This window comes from Brachyhypopomus gauderio, chromosome 12 (assembly GCF_052324685.1).
Source record: "Brachyhypopomus gauderio isolate BG-103 chromosome 12, BGAUD_0.2, whole genome shotgun sequence".
Classification (NCBI taxonomy): Eukaryota; Metazoa; Chordata; class Actinopteri; order Gymnotiformes; family Hypopomidae; genus Brachyhypopomus; species Brachyhypopomus gauderio.
Genome location: NC_135222.1, coordinates 4,007,749 through 4,027,612, shown reverse-complemented (window position 1 = coordinate 4,027,612; position 19,864 = coordinate 4,007,749). Strand labels below are relative to the sequence as shown.

The window sequence follows — 19,864 nt, the reverse complement described above, 5'->3', positions numbered from 1 at the left end:
GCCTCTAATAGACAAAATGGCTGACAGAGAGCGCAATGTTGTTCTTATCAGCAGAGTGACATGGGCAAGGCGGGGCGGGAGGCAGGGCGGGAGGCAGGGCGGGAGGCGGGGCGGAGGGAGAGGCACTCAGGTAACAGCCGCTGGGCACGAGTGCTAAAGGTCACTCACGTCCTGGTCTCTCATGGCGTTGAGCTGCTCCAGTTTCTTGGCCCAGTAGCGAGCCTCCTCTTCTGGGATGTCTGAAGTGGCAGCATTGGAAGCAGAAGAAGAAAGATGAATGAAGAAGATGGCTGAATGAAGAGAGGGGGTTCATGAGTCTGGTTTGAGACAGGCAGGAGTGTGTGGTGAGGTCACCTAAAGGCAGCTCGAAGCGTGTGTCCAGAAGCACACGGTGAAACGTTGGGTCTTTGGTGCCACAGATCTCATTTTCTGCCATTATGACCTGGGAGTCTAAAGTCAGCCACTGCCCTGGACCCTCCTGTTAAACAGGAAGTAAAAATACATACAAATCAAAACTGCTATGTGGTCACCCAAGCACTTTGGTTTTCTGCAGATGTTTAAGGTGGAATGTATTCACACTGGGTAGGTCCTTGAACATCTGGCCATGTATCTGTTCTTGCTTTACTGATACTGTCATTTATGGCAAAAATTTAGAATTTAGTTTTTTTCTGTGAAAGTGTCTGGAAGGCGTTTTAGCCTGGAGAGCATGAAGGGTATTAAGTGCCAGCTGGCCAGATTGTGCAAGCACGGGCCTTTAGGGGGCGCCACGTGTTGCATGCTGCTGTGGATGCTGGAGCCATCTGCGTCGTACCTCGTTGGACTGGCGAATGCTGCGTAGTGGGATCCACAGGGTGCCCACCATGGTATCCCAGATCAGGCCTTTGTTCCAAACCTCCACTGTCAGGCCCAGATCCAGCCTGTTAATCTCACTGAGAGAGAAAAGGGGGGGGGGGGGGGGATGTTGGAATATGGTCTCCAGGAAGCCGGAAGAGCTTCAAGTAAGTGACATAACCATGGCCTGTCCTCCACCACGTTCACTCCAAAAATAACATTATGTTCTCCTGAACAGGAAACATTCAGGAAAGACCGGACCATAAATAATCTGGCACCAGCACAGCCAAAGTTGGGTCAGTGCCAGCCGCACTTTGGGCATCTCTGGTGACACACCACGAGTCCCTCTCTGAAGCGTGACCCTCTCTGAAGCGTGACCCTCTCTGAAGCGTGATCCTCTCTGAAGCGTGACCCTCTCTTTGCTGCAATTAATCGGTAAAACAATCTCAGCTTTCACATCAAAACAACGCACTTGGTGTCTGGGCTAGTCTTGGTGTCTGGGCTAGTCTTGGTGTCCGGGCTAGTCTTGGTGTCCGGGCTAGTCTTGGTGTCCGGGCTAGTCTTGGTGTCTGGGCTAGTCTTGGTGTCCGGGCTAGTCTTGGTGTCCGGGCTAGTCTTGGTGTCTGGGCTAGTCTTGGTGTCTGGGCTAGTCTTGGTGTCCGGGCTAGTCTTGGTGTCCGGGCTAGTCTTGGTGTCCGGGCTAGTCTTGGTGTCCGGGCTAGTCTTGGTGTCCGGACTAGTCTTGGTGTCCGGGCTAGTCTTGGTGTCTGGGCTAGTCTTGGTGTCCGGGCTAGTCTTGGTGTCCGGGCTAGTCTTGGTGTCTGGGCTAGTCTTGGTGTCCGGGCTAGTCTTGGTGTCTGGGCTAGTCTTGGTGTCCGGGCTAGTCTTGGTGTCCGGGCTAGTCTTGGTGTCCGGGCTAGTCTTGGTGTCCGGGCTAGTCTTGGTGTCCGGGCTAGTCTTGGTGTCCAGGCTAGTCTTGGTGTCCGGGCTAGTCTTGGTGTCCGGGCTAGTCTTGGTGTCCGGGCTAGTCTTGGTGTCCGGGCTAGTCCTAGGCAACCTCCATGCACTCTGGAGAGAAGCCATTAGAGAGCTGTGTGTGTGCGCTGCTATCCAGGGAGCTCTGCACCCCCCCCCCCCAAAAAAAACCAACAGCAAAGTCCTCTGATCACAGCCAGAGTGCTTATAGAAGAATCTGGTTTTAGCTGCAAACCAAAAGGAGGGAAAATGTCAAGGTGTTTTACTATAGAGCTCTGAGAACACGGTGGCTAAACACACTGGCCACCCAGGCTCTGGTGGGTAAGCACTGGAGCTCAGTAGTCATGTGACCGAAGTCTCTCGAGCGTCTGAGTGGGCGTGGAGCAGGAGTGTTACTCACAACATGAAATCCTGTTCCCAACATGGCTGACTGCCCCGCACAGCAATGGTGGTGCTCTTTACATTCTGCACCTTAAGCGACACGTAGGTGTTGAATTTCTCTGTGCGCACACACACACACACACACACACACACACACACACACACACACACACACAAACACACACACACACACACACACAAATGATGAGCTCGACCCATGAGTTTCACTGCTGATGGCGGCGGAAGATGGCGGCACACAGCTGATATTCGGGGTTCCTACCTTGTGGTCCATCTAGTTTGGCTTTTTTCACTGTAACAGAGACAGAAATTGATTAAAATGACAAGGAATGAAGGATCAATGAAATTAACACTTATCCATTTAATAGAAATTCATTATGAAGACCAAGCCAGATATAAGGTAATTTACCATTATCAAGTTTATTTTCATGGTATTAATCTGTTTGGAAATCTCTTTGGGTTACTGTTTTTTGTTTCGACAATCCAGCAAGAAATCACATAAAACTTGCACAACACAAAACCTGTTAACACAATTTGAAGAAGGCTAACAGCTAATACGAAGCCCCTCAGATATATCGCAGCCATATTATTTGAAGAGTAAGGAACGTGTCAAAGATGCAATGTCACAATGCTCACAATCAATGTGGTTAAATCAATACATGTAAGGGGCATGTAAACTAATCCTAATCAATATCTGCAGATGGTGTGAAACTCTGTCATTTTTCAGTGCTGTAACAGTTCATTGTAGTTTCAGTGTAGTTAATGAATAATCCACAACAATTACTGAATGATCTTACATATAATAAGTAAATACGAATCTTGGACTTTAAGGGGTTAACATATGCCATCTCCACCCAAAGGGTGTAGAGAGGGTAATCCACCCACTTAACACTCAATGCATCTGGCAAGAGTGCAAATCTTTTTAGCAAAGTACGGCCTTCTTCTAGTTGGGAGAACAAGTTCAAGCAGGTTTGATAGAGAACTGAAGACCTGGGCAGACGACGGAAGCAGACGGCACACTGCTGTGAGTTGTGCATTTTGGGGATCTCAGAAGAAGCTCCTTGTTTTTAAAGAGTCAGCCTGATGTCAGCGTGATAACTCATAATTCATGTACACCCATGCAACGTGGATGGCAAGCTTCTGTAGGAGGGTGCCATTAAAATTCAAACGCGCTCTCCTAATCCTCTACGCCCAACCCACCCTTTAGTGTCCACAGCCAAAAGCCGTCTCCCAGGTCGCTTGGTAACATCACGTGTTTTAGAAGAGGCATCACTCAATAAATCGACAACATGAGGACCCCCCCCCCATGGAGGACCCCCCCCCCCCCCCCCCTCCCATGGAGAACCACTCCCCCTCCCATGGAGGACCACTCCCTTCCATGGAGAACCACTCCCCCCCCCTCCCATGGAGGACCACTCCATGTTCATATGGCCTGTAAGGGTGTTTCTTCTATTCCTTACCTCTGATATTGAAAACAAATATGTTGGCCATGTCTAATACACCACCGTTTACAACAGTACAACTCATGTGTTTAATAAAACCTCTAACTTTGTTTTGAAGACAGACCACGGTTAAACACGGACTTTCAGCAAAGTTTACATGCTACTCTTATCTATGTGCCTACACATTACACTTGCATATGAACATTGTAAGCACAACGAGACATTTGAGACAGGCATGTGCTGTCCAGGTGAGCCCAGTGTACCTGTGCTAGTATTTTCATGTTGTTCTGGTCTGGATTAGGCCTTCGTAGCATTGGGGATGAAGCACATTCCTAACACTGTACTGTTATTCATTTACCACTTGCCCCGATGACGTCGTTTCTGTGAAGTGTGGGGTGTTCCCGAAGCGCCACATCACAGGATTTCGCCGCGATACAGTGCGCTTGGATGTGTGGGCCTTCAGATCGGATCTCAGCCCAGCTAGCTCTGCCCTAGGCTACGTGCGCGCGGGCCTTGCGCGTGCACCGCACCCCTCCACCTTTGCCAGGGTTTCTCCTTCTGAGCGATGTGGCTTCCGTGCACGTGTTCTCCATCTCTCTGTCTTCCGCGAGCGCTCCGTCTAATCTCTCGGTGCGGCTGAGCGATGCAGCCCCGCGACTAAAAATAACCGCTTCAGCACGAGAGCGAGCAGCGGCTCGCAGGGCGGCTACCACTCGCTCAGCATACACACGCGATTTTACACCATCCTTTGCAGAAATCTGCGGTTTGATATATGGGTTTTCCCTATATAGAATCAAGTGGGGGAAAAAACGCAAACGAATTGTCCATGAGCTGAAATGCGGAGAAATGACATCAGTATGATTTAAATGGAATCAAGTTGTTTTTAATCAGACAATGTCATCAAATGTGTTTTAGATTTTAGAGAAGTCTATATTTTACATTTGTGTAGCATTTGTAATAATGTAACCTGATGTATATGTCTGTTCTGTGACACCAGCAAATGCAACCAGAAGCCTTTCTAGGGAAAAACTGATGAGACCTGATGAGACATGAAACTGATGAGACCCGATGAGACATGAAACTGATGAGACCCGATGAGACTGATAAGACCTGATGAGACTGATGAGACATAGGACTGATGAGACCTAATGAGACCTGATGAGACTGTCCAAACACATGCCACCTATCAGGAGAAGACTCAAACACACACACACACACACGCACGCACGCACACACACACACACACACACACGCACACACAGACACACACATACACACACACACACACACACACACACACACACACACACACACACACACACACACACACTTTGGTACCACTTCAAAATATGGACCAAATATAATTAAATTATCATTCTTTAAGGCTATAGATTGTAACTAATTCGACAACTAAAGTCAATGTTGTGTGGTATATCTTTCACAAGGAAAACATTCATAATACTCCGTAGCCCACCGTAACCCAGTGTGTCATATTCTGATACACTTCAAAATGTCCATGCTATGGAGTGACATATATTCTCCTAACTTTATATTCCAGTTAAAGTGTAAGGAAACATACGTATTTAAATAGGAATACATTACGTCTCTTTTTACATTATATTACAGTACGTGAAAACTTTCCTTTTAAAACATTCCTTATTTATACTGCAGAATGCGCTCTCAGGAATAGCAGTAAAATGTTTCTGAGAACAAAATGAAAGAGCAGAGAGAACTGAAATGGTAATGAGGGAAACGTTGAATGCTGGAGAGAAAAAACACGCAACGGGCCAGTCGAGCGTCCATGTGCATCTGCTCGGGTTATTAAGGCAATCGCCAAGAATGTGCGCGGACGCGTCGACGCACGCCCACGCTCCCTGTCACTCTTGGATGTGGAAGCTGCGTCTGTTTCGTTACAGACCAGCGGCAGGCGCGGCACGGACGTGAGGGGACGGGGGTGTGCGTGCGAATATCACTGAATGTGCAAGGGACTGTGAGCAGGCCTTTCACAATAACATAGGAAACTAGCATGCCCAAAGCCGGAGTGGCTAATCGGGAGATTCGGGAGGATTCCCGATGGGCCGGTTCATGTCAGTCTCTAGTTTGGGCCGATTGGGAGGGAAAAATAATTTTGGGCCGGATTTGGTCATAAAACTCCCGGGCTGAAAAAGTGTCCCACTCCGGCCCTGAGCATGCCTGTTCTCCTGTGCTACAGAGCATCTGAGACTCGTGAAAAGTGGATCAACTTTAGCGAAGCGAAAACCTTGAATGTATCACCACGCTTTCTTTGTGTGTTAACACTGGCAGCTTAGATGAAACAGTGCCTGCTTCAGTATGAATGCGTTTGGGTGTAAATCAATGAAATGTGTAAAAGCAGAGGTTTTCAGGCCAGTCACCAGGGACCCACATCCAGATCAGGGTCTTATTCTGCTCAGACTCCTAATACATCTTGGCCACATAAGCAAGAGCATTGTGGTTCTTGCTTAGCAGGGTCAGGAAAATGATGAGCTGGACCAGAACAAATACCTGATTGGGTTGGAGATCCCCAAGAACTGTACTGAAAACCTTTTTACTAAAGAGCTGTAAAGTCAGTTTGCAATTTTGCCTTTAGTCAAATGTTTCTGCAAAGATAAAAAAATAAAGTCAATAAAAAAACAAAAGTAAAACAACACTGATAAGTCCATGTTTACTTCAAAATGTCTAATATAGTCTTTTTTAACTTTGATTCTGCAGATATTTTACACAAGTCATATTCATTCAGCCTCTTAGACTCCACACTCCCACTAGGTCACGCACTTTAGCTGTATTATATATAGAGTCAGCAGCAGTATACTGGACGCTGAATGGGTTTTCAGTAGGCTATATCTGAGGACAGTCTACATGCATTGCAATAGCTCCCAATACATATAAAGAATAGCTTTTAATAAATTATTAATATACACTCGGTATTTGTTTGTTTATTGTCATTTTATCATTATTACTATGGAATAGCTAAACTAAGGTACCACTGGCAAGATATATGCGTATAATAATTAGAATAAGAGACCACTTAAAAGGATTTTTGATAAAAAAAAAACTGATGCCTAAAATCTGAACACGCCCCTAAATTCGGAAAGCGCTCGAGCAGTGAGTAACATAAGGAACTCCGTATGCTGCTTATCTAGCAACGTCCAGTAACGTATTTGACTGTTATGTTTTTTCGAAAGAAAAGAAAAGAAAGAAAGAAAGAAAGAAAGAAAGAAAGAAAGAAAGAAAGAAAGAAGGCAAGCTGGCTATTGGTAAAATAAATGTATGTCAGGTTTCTCATAACTGTGCTTGTTTTAAGTCATCGAGTGCAATTATTAAAAATATATATATTACAATTAACTACAAGTGAATTCAATCTTACAGATTCTGATCGGGCGTATCGATTATTTAGGAGTGCAAACATACTCTTAGTATGTCATAATTTGGTTAACGCCTAAGAAATCTTCAAGCGCTTTTGCAACACACCTCACATTATAATAAATACCTAAAATAACAACACAAAAACACAGGTGTAAATTAAACACCGAAATTATAATCAATAACCGGTGGTCGATTACAGGCGGCGGCACCCCCCCAGGCATTCATACCCTCACCGACTGAAATAATACGCTTACCTCCAACACACAGTAGTGACATCTCTTTCTGCTGTTATAAGCAATGCCAGCTGCGTATCGTCGTCTCCGTGTCCTTTCAAATAGACGAAGATAATTGACATAAAACGGTTTATCAGCGATTATGTGAAGTGGCCACCCCCTGCTGTATGTCGGAATAAGCTTTAAATACACATACACAAATATAATAAGTATTTTTTAAATCCCGGTAACTTATTTAACGTAACGTTTGGGGGTTCCTCCTTACATAAACCACTGTTTTGTTGAAAATGTGACTAATTTCTGTTGTCTTCTCAGCCCCTCATACTCCGACGCACAGCCATTTTGTTCAGCACCGCCGTAAGGAGGACAGCTACTATCGTGACGTCACTAAAAGCCGAACAAGAGTGACGCCATCGACACCTGACCTGCCTCTCCCCACGTAGTACTGAGACCGCTCTAATCACTTCTCATCGCCTCGTTGTCGCACAAGTTCAAATTAAGTACGGACTACGTGTGTGCAACCAAAAAGTCTAAAGGTGTCCTCGGATAAATCTATTTCATTTAGGTGACGCCCTTTTAGGTGACCAGACCGACTAAGATATATATATATATATAGCGAGAGTTATATTATAGGATGCTACAGGATGAAGTCGTGCCCAACACAGTTTCTAATTCAGATTTGAGATATTGTAACTAAACAATTAAATTATGCAAAACATGAACTAGAAAATGGTCAATTAAACTTTAATGGCTTTGTAACATAATGCAAAACCATGCCACCCTCTACTGGACAGGAACAACACACGTTACTGATTCACTGTTGAACGGAAAAATCTGGAATATAAGTTCCCAACGTTTTGCAACTCGCGGGGCACTTAACCTAACACAATGTTCCGCGGTCCAAATAATGTATTCGAACATTTAAAGTATTAACAAATACCAGTTCAATGTATTAAATTTCCTATTTTCTTAGTTTTGGTTTATGTTTAGTTTTTCTCACCTTTCCCGTCAGAGATTCGGAACCCCAACTTCATACGTCTATATATAGGAAGGCTTTTTACTTACTTACTTACTAAAAATTTTAATTTTTAGTCAATGGCCCCTTTGCAGTACCACTGATGTCCACTGGGTGGCCACTGTCCACACGTTGAAAACCACTGATGGTAGAATGTCCACCCCACTGCACACTTTACTGAGTCAGCTATATAAATCGGAATAAATTCTCAATGTGCCCTTATTGTAGTTCAATTGTTCCCTTTAGTAATGGTCTTAACATACTGACAGAAAAAGTGGATTTTCAGCATAACTTTCATTGCATTTTTATGACCAAATATGTCAGTCACAAAATGTTGATATATTGTCCAACAGCAATTAGTTGAATGACTTAAAATAATCTCGGCAAATCAAATGTTTAATAGACTGTGTCTTATTGTTTTTTATCATATGGAGCAGAACCGCTAATTTTGCAAGTCCAAAGAAACATTTGAACACACACACACAAAACACAGTAATTGAAAAGTCAGCATTTACAAATAAGAACAGATTTTATTTTACAACTCATTCCCATACTCAGTGTCTGAGTACCTGCAGAATCATTTTCATTAAAATACATAATTATAATAAATCATTTTAAACTGTTACATTTGAAATTAGAGAAGAAAATGTACATTTCATTGTCAATTTATCTGAAATGCTGCAATTTCATTGCATATTAGCTATCAATAATTAAAAAAATTAATTAAGGTTATGGAATGAGGAATCGTTATCACAAGGATAGTTAGGTAAACTAGAGAAACTAGTTTGTCTACTAGAGTATAGCACTGAAAAATCATGGAATAGCTGATCTAATCTGTAAATATGCCATATTATTAAATAAACCAAAGGGGAAGTTCAAGAGTCAATTTAGAAACATGCCTACACATCCCCACCCCAGCAAAAGATCTACATTACACTCATTACAAAGAGCATATACAATATTCTCAGTGACCCTAATCAACTCCAAAGACCAAAAATATGCAAAGTTAGCATATTAAAAGGTCCGGTTAGACCTGTAGGCACTATTGCTTCATCCTGTAAGGCAGACATTTTTCTTCAGGTTGCCGGGGTGGACCTGTATGCCTGGATCTTCAGGTGAACACTCTGGTCCCGTCTCACTATACAGCTACATGTTTCTCAAAAAGTCTCACTAAGGAAGATAAATGAGATATGACTGCAGACCTTCGAAACTGCATAAACACTCCAACACTTTTCAACTACTTACAAAGCTACGAGAAGTGATTCAAGCGGTTTCTACACACTGCAGGTTTAGTTTACCAGGTGACTGGTACCTGTCCAAGTGAGCCAGGAGGTCTTGGAGCTTGAGTAGCAGGGAACGATGCTCATGAGGACTGCTCTCCAAGGCATTGCTCAAACGGCTCAGGTAAGAGTCCAGAGATCCAACAGAGGGAGTCTCACCTGTGCCTAAACAGGTAGAGATTAAGCTTACATGTGATCAATTATGGATGAGTAGAGTTGGCCTTGACACATTTGTAGTGGATATGTAGTGGATACCCGAGTGCTACTGACCTGGTAACGGCACCGATGCCAGACTGCTAACTAGTGTTTGTTTAATGGCCTGCAGTCGGCGCTGTAGAGCCTGAGTCCGCAGCTCGTCCTGGCCAAGCTCCGCCTCCAGCCGCTCCTTGGCGCTGAACATGTCGGCTATGTGCTTCTGGAGGACGGCGTTCTGCTCCTCGAACTCCACGTTTGCCTTTCGCAGACGCCGAAGCTCCGCCTCCCGAGCTGTAAGACAGTCAAGTCTGTTAACAACTGACAATCCTTAGATAAATGGAAGCCGTCTGTCCTGTATGCTAATATTTATCAACCTTTGTTCTGGTCCAGAAACTCCTCGGTGAAAATAGGCACGTCAAATCTGTTGGAGATGTCTGAGTTCTGGAGGACAGAAGGCTGTAAATAGGTCATGCTGTAAGCATCATTCACACACCAAAGATTACAAAGAAATGTAAGTAGCAAAGCAAGCTATTGATTATTGGTGTTTATTACAATTCAGCTTTTGGTACCAACCTTGAAAGATGCTGATCCTGAGGTATTGGCATTGATGATAACAGATGTTAACTCTTCTACAAACACAAAAATAAAAACACTCTCTTTCAATTTAAAGTCTTCATATAAGACTAGAAACCTATAAAGCTCCATAATCGGTTACTACACTATATGGCCAATGTATGCATGTTGACACCATTCCTAATTATGGACTTGTGTTTCAGCCAATTCAACTGTTATTAAATCAAGCATAAACCATGCATAAACATAACCATGTCAGTAGAATGGGTCCTGGAGAGCTCACTGGCTTTACATGCAACACTGTCATAAGCTGATACGAGTCTGTGAAATTTCCACCCTGCTAGATCTGTCCCTAGATCTGTCCCCTCTCTGTTGCAGCATTCAGTACAGAGTTCTAGAATGCTCTAGGAAGCAAAAGAATCGTGTCCGAAGCTTCATGGATGTGTGCAATGCTGAGTCGTGCTTGGCTGGTGATGTGCTGGAGACACGAAATGTGTTTTGAACCATCACTACCTGCCAGACTCACATACCAACTAGGGTTTGGTGGAAACCAGGAGAAGAAAACCTACTGGAATCTACAGCACCAACAGGAAAGTTTGGTGGAGGAGGAATAGTGAGGAATCTGGGGCTGCACAACTGTGCCTATTTATGAAAATTAAGTTTTCGAATTGGATGTCCAACAAGTTCATATAGGTGTGACGGTCAGGGGCCTATATACTTTTGGACATACAATTATAGGCTACAAAAAGCATATACATGAAATAATGGGGAGCTTGAATTATTCCTTAAAGCAGATGGATGAAGAACACCAAAACATACAATTTGAGCCAACCATAAAGGCCGCAGCAAACAGAGGAGGACCAAGACAATATTCTGACCTTTCTTGATTCTCTTGTCCTGGATTTTGGCATTGGTGATCTGGTAGGCTTCGCTCTTCTGGTACTCCCTTAAATCTCGTGCGTACTGAACCTTCTCTCTCTCTGCCTCGTCCAGATAGCGCTGCAAGCAAACAAATTCAACTCGTTGGTCACACAGTAATAGAAATGGACTCGTGGCGAAACAGAGGACACAGTTGACATCGCCTCAGTAAACAGATAACCACGTGGGTTTGCAACTCATAGATTACATATTGTTGCAGCATTTAAGAAGAAAGGAAAAGGGTACCTGTTTGTCGTGGGGAGCAAGGCGGCTCCATTCTGCACCAAGTCTTTTAGTGATTTCAGGGAAAGGGAGATCGGGGTACAAGGCTCGGATCTGTTCCCGTCTTTCATTCAGGAAGCGCACGTACCCTGTCACTGGTGCCTTGGGACCATTGGGTAACACCTTCTTTCTCTTTTTACCCTTGGGCCACCCACGCTTTTTTACCGGTTGTGCGGTGAGGCTGTTCTGGAAGATCATATTTGTGGATGAATTTCACAGGCGAAGACATAGTAGACAAGAACTTAGCAGACAAGAATCTAAGCAAATGTGGGTGTAACAGTACGAAACCAAAGTTTCTAAAGGTTATGAGGCATCTACGACAATGCATGATAGCCTAAATCTTACTTCTTCGTGCGTGGAGTCGGACCCCTTTGATGCAGGGGCATCACTCTGCTCCTGTTTCACTCCACCCATGGGAACTTAAAAGAGTTTCTGAGGAGTATACGACGATAATTAAATGACATGATGTCCAGCAAGGCATGTGGAATGCAGTCATATATCTGTATAAAAACGCGCAGCGATGCGGTTGATTGTGTCACGTGATCATTTTTTTGTGCGAAGCGACACATACTTCACGCGGCAGCTGGCTAGCTTAAGCTCGCGCGCTGCTAGCTCGTTAGCTAGCGAACTAAAATGTATAGTGCGCTAACCAGCTAGCGGTTTAGTTTAAATGTGCGGGTTTAATAGGGACCTTGTTTGTTTTACTTACTCCTGTATAGTTATTTTACAGGCTATCCGGACCCGGACATTACTATGAGGTTATGAGAGCCTCTGAACGTAAGTTAGCTAGCTCAAACTATTACGTGCTAGCTGTTACCAGCTGGCACATTTGCTAACCGCTAGCTAAACAGATATGCTAGGTAGCGAGCTAGCTATTGCTAGCTCCACTGCATAATCATTTGTGGTCAAGAGGTGTAACGGTATTAAAACACCTAAATAGTTTAGTGCGTGCACGTTTTTGCTCGAACAAACTTGTAATAATCATAGTTATTTTCAGCCAGTACTCATATGCTTATTTAATTTGCTAGCGGCAACTATAATTAACTTAGCCTACCTGATTTGATGCGTCCCCAAAATCAACAAGAGCATATAGGCTACTGTGCGGCGCATTCTCGGCGCCAATTGGACGACGAGGAGCGCGAGGTCGGATTTAGGGCACGCGATTGGTTGGTAGTCTCGGTGGGCGGGGTGACGGTTTGTTACAGTTTCCTTTGTCATTCAACATTGGTGTATCGGTTTTTCACAAAGTGGATCAGAATGAGAAACCCTACAGAGTTGTTAAAGGAATGATTATGGTAGGATATCTGCTTTTGTTTGTACACTCATCTGTAAACACGAAGGTAACTTGTACAAGAACTGTTGAACATTATATGAGTATTACCCTTTAAATAACCTTTCTTCATATATGTTCATATTAAGTCATTTTAAACGTCTGGCTTTAAACTTAAATATCAGTTATGTTTTAAATCCCAGCAGGAGTAATGGAAAAGCAGTCTCTCTAAATGTTAAAGCCTAGATAATGTTTGAGGGTGTTGTGCTGGTATTGGATATTCTGTATAATTTAAAACTTAAATCACAGAATCTGTCGTTGTAGCGTTTACCTGAAACAAATCGTGTGAGTTTGAATGCTTTAAATATTTTTGGACTCATATTGAGTCTAAACATTACCTTCATACAGGTGATAGTGGCCCCTTATGTCTAATCATGATACTTTGCTTTCAGACTAGTTTGCTTGCAAATTAAAACTTGTCTTTAGTATATACAATGGGCATTCAACATATTGGTCTCTTTAGTTTAATCGTTAGAAGCAGAATATATATATATATATATATATATATATATATATATAATGTTAGAAACATGTATCCCGAACGTGCAGTTCGCTTTGCTTGTTTACTTGGTAAGAGAGGTCGGTTGTATCAGTGAAAGGTGGAACAAATGAATTAGACTAAACTAAATAAATTGGGGGCACTGAAACTGAAACAAAGCAAGAGGAGAAATATTGCTGGAAATATTTCTTTAAAAGTGGCCTCCTAAATTACAGTAGTCATGGAAGATGTTGAAGTCACCCAAAACCATCTCCTCCCTCTCGTGGGAAGCTAGTGGCCAGTATTTCTGGTTATGCGCTCTTGTGTATGTTTATACCAGCCAAGCCTGCAGTGCTCCCCGTCCAAGATGGCTGCGGGTGAGAGCAGTAACCGAACCTCATGTTTAAACCCGTCTAGTTCGGGCCCGCTGGGCAATCCTCAGCCCAGCAACAGCGCGCATTCAAGCCCCGCAAGCACCGGGGGGTCAGGGGGTGCCACCGGAGGGCTACACGGCACCGTAGGGAGCGCCGGTCCTCAAGCAGGCCTCGACGGCGGTGGAGGCGCCGCTGCCGCAGTGAGGACCACGTCGTGCACGCAGAACCGTACCGGGCAGGCAGCAGGTCCAAACGCCACGAGTACCACGCAGAACCGGGCCGGGCAGGCAGCAGGTCCAAACGCCACGGCGGCACCTGTTCCGACCACGAGCGGAGACACTCGGGGCGCTGCGTCAAACATGACGGCCACATCTGCGTCCACCGCGTCTTCCGTGGACGCGTCCGCCATTTCGTCGTCCCTGCCCAGTAGTCCGGCTTCGGTGCTGGTTTATCGGGAGCCAGTTTACAATTGGCAGGCGACTAAAAGTACAGTGAAAGAAAGATTCGCGTTTTTGTTCAACAACGAGGTGCTAAGCGACGTCCATTTTTTGGTTGGTAAGGGAATGGGAGCGCAGCGCATTCCTGCGCACAGGTAGGGAATAATCATGCACTAAGTTATCTGTTTTACTGATTTTCCCCCCCGAATACCTCCCGAAATGCTCCTAAATGTAAAAAAAATAATCATTTTAATACACCGTGCGACGAAATATGGGTTGTATGGACGGCTAAGAAGTGCTTAGACGGGACACGACCAAAGATGATCTACTAAAATGATGAGATGGTTTAGTTGTTACTGCCTTGAGGAGCTCCACACTTCACTCTTGTACAGTGTGTTTAAATGCACATATACATAACCTCGTCGTTTCTTGTTTCGACATGATTTCTGCTAGGACCTAGATGACTTCAAATGACCCATTTCCCCGTAATTACAGTATGATTCCCTTCGCTCTCGACAGATTTGCTCTCGCTGTTGGAAGCGCTGTTTTTGATGCCATGTTCAACGGTGGTATGGCCACAACATCAACAGAAATCGAGCTTCCAGATGTGGAGCCGGCTGCGTTTCTAGCCCTGCTCAAGTAAGAATGCCAGCAAAATGCCTCACATAGCATTAATTATGTCTATTTGTATATAACTATTAGCTCTGTTTCCAGAAATGACCTTCAAGTACCCTTGTAGTTCAACTGTTATGTGAAAATAGCAGTCACCTTCAGAAATGTGTACGTGTAAACTAGTTTGAGGTGCGAAGATGAGGAAAATTAATCCACAATTAGTGGGCACAGCAATGCTGGACCCTCTCTTATGTGGACTGATGTGCCGCCCCCCCCCTCTGCAGATTTCTGTACTCTGATGAGGTGCAGATCGGACCTGAGACAGTAATGACTACGTTATACACTGCGAAAAAGTACGCAGTGCCCGCTCTTGAAGCACACTGTGTGGAGTTCCTGAAGAAAAACCTGCGTGCTGACAACGCTTTTATGTTGCTTACTCAGGTAACTGATGTGTTTGCCGTGACCTTTGTTCCTGTCGTGGGGAACTGCGTGGACACTGTAGTGCATTTCTCTTTGCGGAAGGGTGTGTCCATGCCCGGAATAAGTGGACACTTCTAGGGTATTACTAGGTCTCCGAGTTATGAAAAATGGTTTGACTCAACGAAAGTGCTGTAGCTTTAAAAAGCTATGAAATTGTTCCCGTTAAATAAGATATTAAATCTTATTTAAAATAAATAAATTTTTTTGTTCATTTGTTCTTACCCAGGAAAGTTCATAAATGGGCACTTACACTTAGAATGTGTAGCCTAATATTCGTTCCTTTCCCTTATATTCATGCTATCAGTTTTCCCCAAGTGACTTCCATTTAAAACAATGGTGCAGATTGACCTAGACAGAAGTCACTTTGCAAGCTGACTTGACTTGCTATATTTACAGCACTTTCATTCAGAACTACGCATAATGTCTAACACACGCTTTACGCACGTTTCACACGAACCATGCGTGGCGCTTTTCCCTGACACACTGTTGCCTCAACTCAATGGGGTACCGGCACCCCCTTTTGAGAACAAATGTTTGGTTTTGTTTTTTTTCCAGGCACGTCTGTTCGACGAGCCGCAGCTCGCCAGCCTTTGTCTGGAGAACATAGATAAGAACACCGCAGATGCGCTTGCTGCCGAGGGCTTCACCGACATCGACCTCGGTATTGCATCAGTGCCCATTACCAGCACGTACGAGTAGAGAGAGAGAGAGGGATGCACGATTGAGCATTCACCTCTTGCTGTCTGACAGACACGCTGGTGGCCGTGCTGGAGAGGGACACTCTGGGCGTTCGGGAGGTGCGTCTGTTCGGGGCCGCGGTGCGCTGGGCGGAGGCAGAGACCCAGCGTCAGCAGCTGCAGCCCACCCCGGAGAACAAGCGTCGGGTGCTGGGCAAAGCCCTGGGCCTCGTCCGTTTCCCTCTGATGACAATCGAAGAGTTCGCAGCAGGTAGCAGCGACATGTCTTGATGGTCAGATTTATTTCATTCGTTTACCATTGTGAGATATGTCAGCGCAGGTCTGTGTTGAGTGGCCTGTTGGGTTTTGTTCTTTTCATAAGATTTCACAGTCTGTAATGAGCACAGGTTGATTCGTGCTTCCCGATGCACACTCCTCTGGTGCCTTGGTTTGCCTGGCAGGGCCGGCTCAGTCAGGCATCCTCACGGACCGTGAGGTGGTCAGTCTCTTCCTGCACTTCACCGTCAACCCCAAACCCCACGTGGAGTTCATCGACCGGCCACGCTGCTGCCTGCGTGGGAAAGAGTGCAGCATCACGCGCTTCAGCCAGGTGGAGAGCCGCTGGGGTTACAGCGGCACCAGCGACCGCATCCGGTAAACCAGCTACACCTGGAGATGGAGGACTTGCTTGTTTTTTAATGGGTATTTGTTTAGCCTCACAGAAGAAACTCAGTTGGCACGTGGAGATTTAAATCGATTTAGGCAGTGGGTTTGGAACTGTGTATAACGATGTGCTGGACAAATGTCCAAAAATGGAATTTTCTCCTTTAGGTTTTCGGTGAATCGCAGAATTTTTGTGGTGGGATTTGGGCTCTATGGTTCCATACATGGTCCAACTGACTACCAGGTTAACATCCAGGTAACCCATGTCTATCTGACATAACGAAGCATGCACAACTTCTTTAAGAACCCTTAAAAAAATACCGCCCGTCTTGTTAACCAGATCATTCACACGGACAGCAACACGGTCTTGGGGCAGAATGACACAGGCTTCAGCTGTGATGGCACAGCTAACACATTCCGCGTGATGTTCAAAGAACCTGTGGAGATCCTCCCCAGTGTCAACTACATCGCCTGTGCAACACTCAAGGTACTCTGTTGGTGGGTTTATAACGGTGCAGTTTTTTAAACCGTAAATTTAAAAAGCAAAACAACAAATGGATCTTTTTGTTTTTACGCAGGGACCAGACTCCCACTACGGAACGAAAGGGATGCGGAAAGTTAGTCACGAATCCCCAGCCACGGGCACCAAGACCTGCTTTACCTTTTGTTACGCTGCAGGAAACAACAACGGCACTTCGGTAGAGGATGGACAAATCCCCGAGGTCATCTTCTACACGTAATGATGGACAAATCCCTGAGGTCATCTTCTACACGTAATGATGGACTCGTGTCCTCTTGAAGTGTGTGGACACTACATATTAATAATCTCACTGAACTGCATTGGTCTAATTACAGATCAGTAACCAAAAAAAGCATTTTTCTTTTTTTTTTGTGTTGCCATATGATCACAGCATGAAAAATGTGACCAGGCTCCCAGCTGTACTTCTGGGAACTGGTTTTTTGTACTTGTATAGCACCATGTAGTTGAAGCCTGAAGTCATGACTGACTAGTGATTACAAAAAAAAACTATCAAGTCAGTAGTAGTTACTCTGTTGTTCAGGTCTAATACTTAAAACCATGCTGGTACTGGTCAGTTACCATTATTAGCAAGTTTAGTTTGTCAGTTTGATTTAGTGTCGCTGAATTGATCTGAAGTGGGTCCACATTTTTATTTTCATAGGTAAATTGCTTATTGCTTCGAGTTGCACTGATGCACTTTTGTCCCAGACGCAGGTGCAGATATTTACGTTTGGGGGTGGGGGGGATTACACTACAATTATGTGGAACATGGACTGTTACATTTTTCAACATGTGAAATTTCACATATTTGAAAATGAGTGAAGTAATGTTTACATGGATTGCTGTTCAACCAGTGACAAACTTCAAATAGAGCACTTGAATTGTAAATGAGACTGGGAGCAGCTTGATTCTTGAGTGTAATCAAGAACTGGACACCTTTCTAGAATTAATTTTACTATTTCTATTTGGATATAAAAACCAAAACATTTGGAAGACGATCACAGAATGAATGTTGAACAATTTGCCAGTCTGCAGACTACCTATGTAATGTTTCACTAATGCTCATTGTAAAAGTGCTGTACATATCATCCTGTACATCCAATTAAACTGTTACCCTTCGTATCAATAGGTTGATTTTTTTTGAGAATCAAGTCAACGGTCCCAGCAGAACATGAAAACTGCTGCATTTAATTGCTAGCAGGATCTAGCACCAGCAACATACAGGTTGGACACGTTTTGCCTCATACTGTAGTCCAAAAGGAAGGCAGTTCTCAAACATGCAATTTCATGATCAACAGTTTCTTTATCCAAGTTTGTTGCAATTGTTCATTAAATGCATTTGGAGTCACCAAATGAGAACAAGTTCATCAAATGTCACGACAGAAAATCTCCATTAGGAATTAAGTAACCAAAACTAATCCCCAGGAACAAGTTAAACCAGTTGCCTTCTTACATTAAATTTTTGCAGTTCTAGCACACTACAAAATGTTATGGTTACAGTCGCAATCTGAAGCAGGGGGTAAAAAAAAAGTCCCAAATTAAGTCCCATTTCACAAAACATGCAATCTGCAGGTCACTCCAACCTCCACAAAGCAATCAGAATGTCCACACCCAACACAATTTTTATGTTCCTTTATTAATGTTTAGACTTTTTTTGATCGTATCTTTACTTTTGGCAGGCATTAGTGCTCATGATGTTCTGTACAGTCCAGTCCCTTGGTGGGGGGGTAGGAGAGCAGCAGCAGGAGGGGGGGGGAAGGAATGGGACAGGCGTTTTACAATTTGTCCAAGTAGTTATCCAGAGCTGGGATTCCTTCCTTCAGGCCCTTGCGCTTGCGAGTATCAGCCACGACCTGAGCAGGCTTGGAAGCGCCATCCATGGGGTCTCCGGGCAGGATCTGCCAGTGGTCGAAGACGCACTGTGGGAATGCCTGGCCTGAGGTGTTGGAGCGTAGGTCAGCAGTGAAACCTGGGAGAAAGACAAACGAATTAGGTCCAGCATTGAAATGTCAAGTCCACACCAGAGATGGTCTTAAGTCAGCCCGGTGCCCATTTCTTTGGGTAACTTACCAAAAGACTCGTTGACAGGCAGGTATGCCTTGACCACAAACATGGGAGTTCCCATGACCTGTGATTCTTCAAACACTAGACCTCGCTTCCTGTTAAGTACACCATAGATGCCACCGACAACAGCCTCAGGGCACTGTGGGCAAAAGAATAATTAGCCACTCGCCTACATTTAAAAACACACCTACATTTTAAAAACAACGAGCAAGCTACACCCAGAAAAACGAAACCAATAGACTTGCCTGGATCTCCACCAGGTAGACGGGCTCAAGGATCCTAGGCTCGGCCGTCAGCTGACAGGCGTAGAGCACCCTGCGGGCTGTGGGAATGATCTGGCCACCACCGCGGTGGATGGCGTCGGTGTGAAGGGTGACGTCATGGATGTCAAAGCGAACGCCACGCATGTTCTCTTCACACAGCACACCCTGGGAGTCAGAGAGGTTACATTTACATGGAGGACTCGCTCAACAACTCCTAGAATAATTAAAACCCAGGCGGTTTATTGTGACGCACCTCCTTGGTGGCCCACTGGAAACCAGCCACCACGCTGTCCTTGATCTCGTTGAGGTACTGGACTCCCTTGGTCACGTCCACTAGGATATTGGGACCAGTTCCGTCAGGACCAAAGCACCAGATCTTACGGGCCTCGGTCACCTCCCATTCGTACTTCTCGGCCAGGTAGCGGGCACGAGCCTTCAG

General features: G+C 44.7%; 4 protein-coding genes across 7 annotated transcripts in view; 1 reads left to right on the top strand and 3 right to left on the bottom strand.

Annotated features, from left to right (window-relative positions):
* unc13a (unc-13 homolog A (C. elegans)) overlaps nucleotides 1–7,663 on the bottom strand; it is a 38,253-nt gene extending 30,590 nt beyond the window's left edge. The window contains 7 exon segments of the mRNA XM_077024461.1: nucleotides 169–239; nucleotides 355–478; nucleotides 812–929; nucleotides 2,207–2,306; nucleotides 2,468–2,497; nucleotides 7,286–7,358; nucleotides 7,530–7,663. Of these exon segments, the coding sequence (XP_076880576.1) occupies nucleotides 169–239; nucleotides 355–478; nucleotides 812–929; nucleotides 2,207–2,306; nucleotides 2,468–2,497; nucleotides 7,286–7,307 (465 nt within the window). The 5' untranslated portion in view covers nucleotides 7,308–7,358; nucleotides 7,530–7,663.
* A 1,126-nt stretch (nucleotides 7,664–8,789) lies between these two features.
* hmg20b (high mobility group 20B) lies at nucleotides 8,790–12,642 on the bottom strand. Of its 3 annotated transcripts, none has more exons than XM_077024458.1 (9): nucleotides 12,582–12,642; nucleotides 11,873–11,959; nucleotides 11,492–11,713; nucleotides 11,206–11,326; nucleotides 10,328–10,383; nucleotides 10,129–10,210; nucleotides 9,830–10,045; nucleotides 9,592–9,724; nucleotides 8,790–9,449 (listed from the first exon to the last, which is right to left on the bottom strand). In XM_077024458.1, exons 2-9 carry the CDS (start codon nucleotides 11,939–11,941, stop codon nucleotides 9,437–9,439), a joined length of 912 nt encoding a protein of 303 aa, XP_076880573.1. In that variant the 5' UTR covers nucleotides 11,942–11,959; nucleotides 12,582–12,642; the 3' UTR covers nucleotides 8,790–9,436. The 3 variants fall into 3 exon arrangements, with proteins under 3 accessions (XP_076880573.1, XP_076880575.1, XP_076880574.1); XM_077024460.1 differs by having other exon boundaries at nucleotides 10,129–10,195; XM_077024459.1 differs by lacking the exon at nucleotides 12,582–12,642 and adding an exon at nucleotides 12,237–12,568.
* An 804-nt stretch (nucleotides 12,643–13,446) lies between these two features.
* btbd2a (BTB (POZ) domain containing 2a) lies at nucleotides 13,447–18,224 on the top strand. 2 transcript variants are annotated; one of them, XM_077024457.1, is made up of 9 exons: nucleotides 13,447–14,301; nucleotides 14,666–14,785; nucleotides 15,043–15,199; nucleotides 15,794–15,899; nucleotides 15,989–16,186; nucleotides 16,377–16,569; nucleotides 16,747–16,834; nucleotides 16,919–17,076; nucleotides 17,157–18,224. In XM_077024457.1, exons 1-9 carry the CDS (start codon nucleotides 13,649–13,651, stop codon nucleotides 17,278–17,280), a joined length of 1,797 nt encoding a protein of 598 aa, XP_076880572.1. In that variant the 5' UTR covers nucleotides 13,447–13,648; the 3' UTR covers nucleotides 17,281–18,224. The 2 variants fall into 2 exon arrangements, with proteins under 2 accessions (XP_076880572.1, XP_076880571.1); XM_077024456.1 differs by having other exon boundaries at nucleotides 13,462–14,301; nucleotides 16,919–17,065.
* A 491-nt stretch (nucleotides 18,225–18,715) lies between these two features.
* Nucleotides 18,716–19,864, bottom strand: part of LOC143528656 (elongation factor 2b) — an 8,005-nt gene continuing 6,856 nt past the window's right edge. The window contains exons 10-13 of the mRNA XM_077024455.1: nucleotides 19,679–19,864; nucleotides 19,408–19,590; nucleotides 19,169–19,301; nucleotides 18,716–19,067 (exon numbers count right to left, since the gene is read on the bottom strand). The exon at nucleotides 19,679–19,864 is cut by the window's right edge and continues 168 nt beyond it. Of these exons, the coding sequence (XP_076880570.1) occupies nucleotides 18,874–19,067; nucleotides 19,169–19,301; nucleotides 19,408–19,590; nucleotides 19,679–19,864 (696 nt within the window). The 3' untranslated portion in view covers nucleotides 18,716–18,873. The remainder of the gene's footprint in view (nucleotides 19,068–19,168; nucleotides 19,302–19,407; nucleotides 19,591–19,678) is intronic.

Bases quoted from the DNA above. Each gene is read 5' to 3' on its own strand.
- hmg20b (XM_077024458.1), bottom strand. From the start codon at position 11,941: ATGGGTGGAGTGAAACAGGAGCAGAGTGATGCCCCTGCATCAAAGGGG. The intron at 10,046-10,128 runs GTTGATAAATAT...ACTGTCTTACAG, and splicing joins GTTTCTGGACCAGAACAAAG to CTCGGGAGGCGGAGCTTCGG. The intron at 9,725-9,829 runs GTCAGTAGCACT...CTACCTGTTTAG, and splicing joins GGCATCGGTGCCGTTACCAG to GCACAGGTGAGACTCCCTCT.
- btbd2a (XM_077024456.1), top strand. From the start codon at position 13,649: ATGCGCTCTTGTGTATGTTTATACCAGCCAAGCCTGCAGTGCTCCCCG. The intron at 15,900-15,988 runs GTATTGCATCAG...GCTGTCTGACAG, and splicing joins CTTCACCGACATCGACCTCG to ACACGCTGGTGGCCGTGCTG. The intron at 16,570-16,746 runs GTAAACCAGCTA...TTTCTCCTTTAG, and splicing joins GGCACCAGCGACCGCATCCG to GTTTTCGGTGAATCGCAGAA.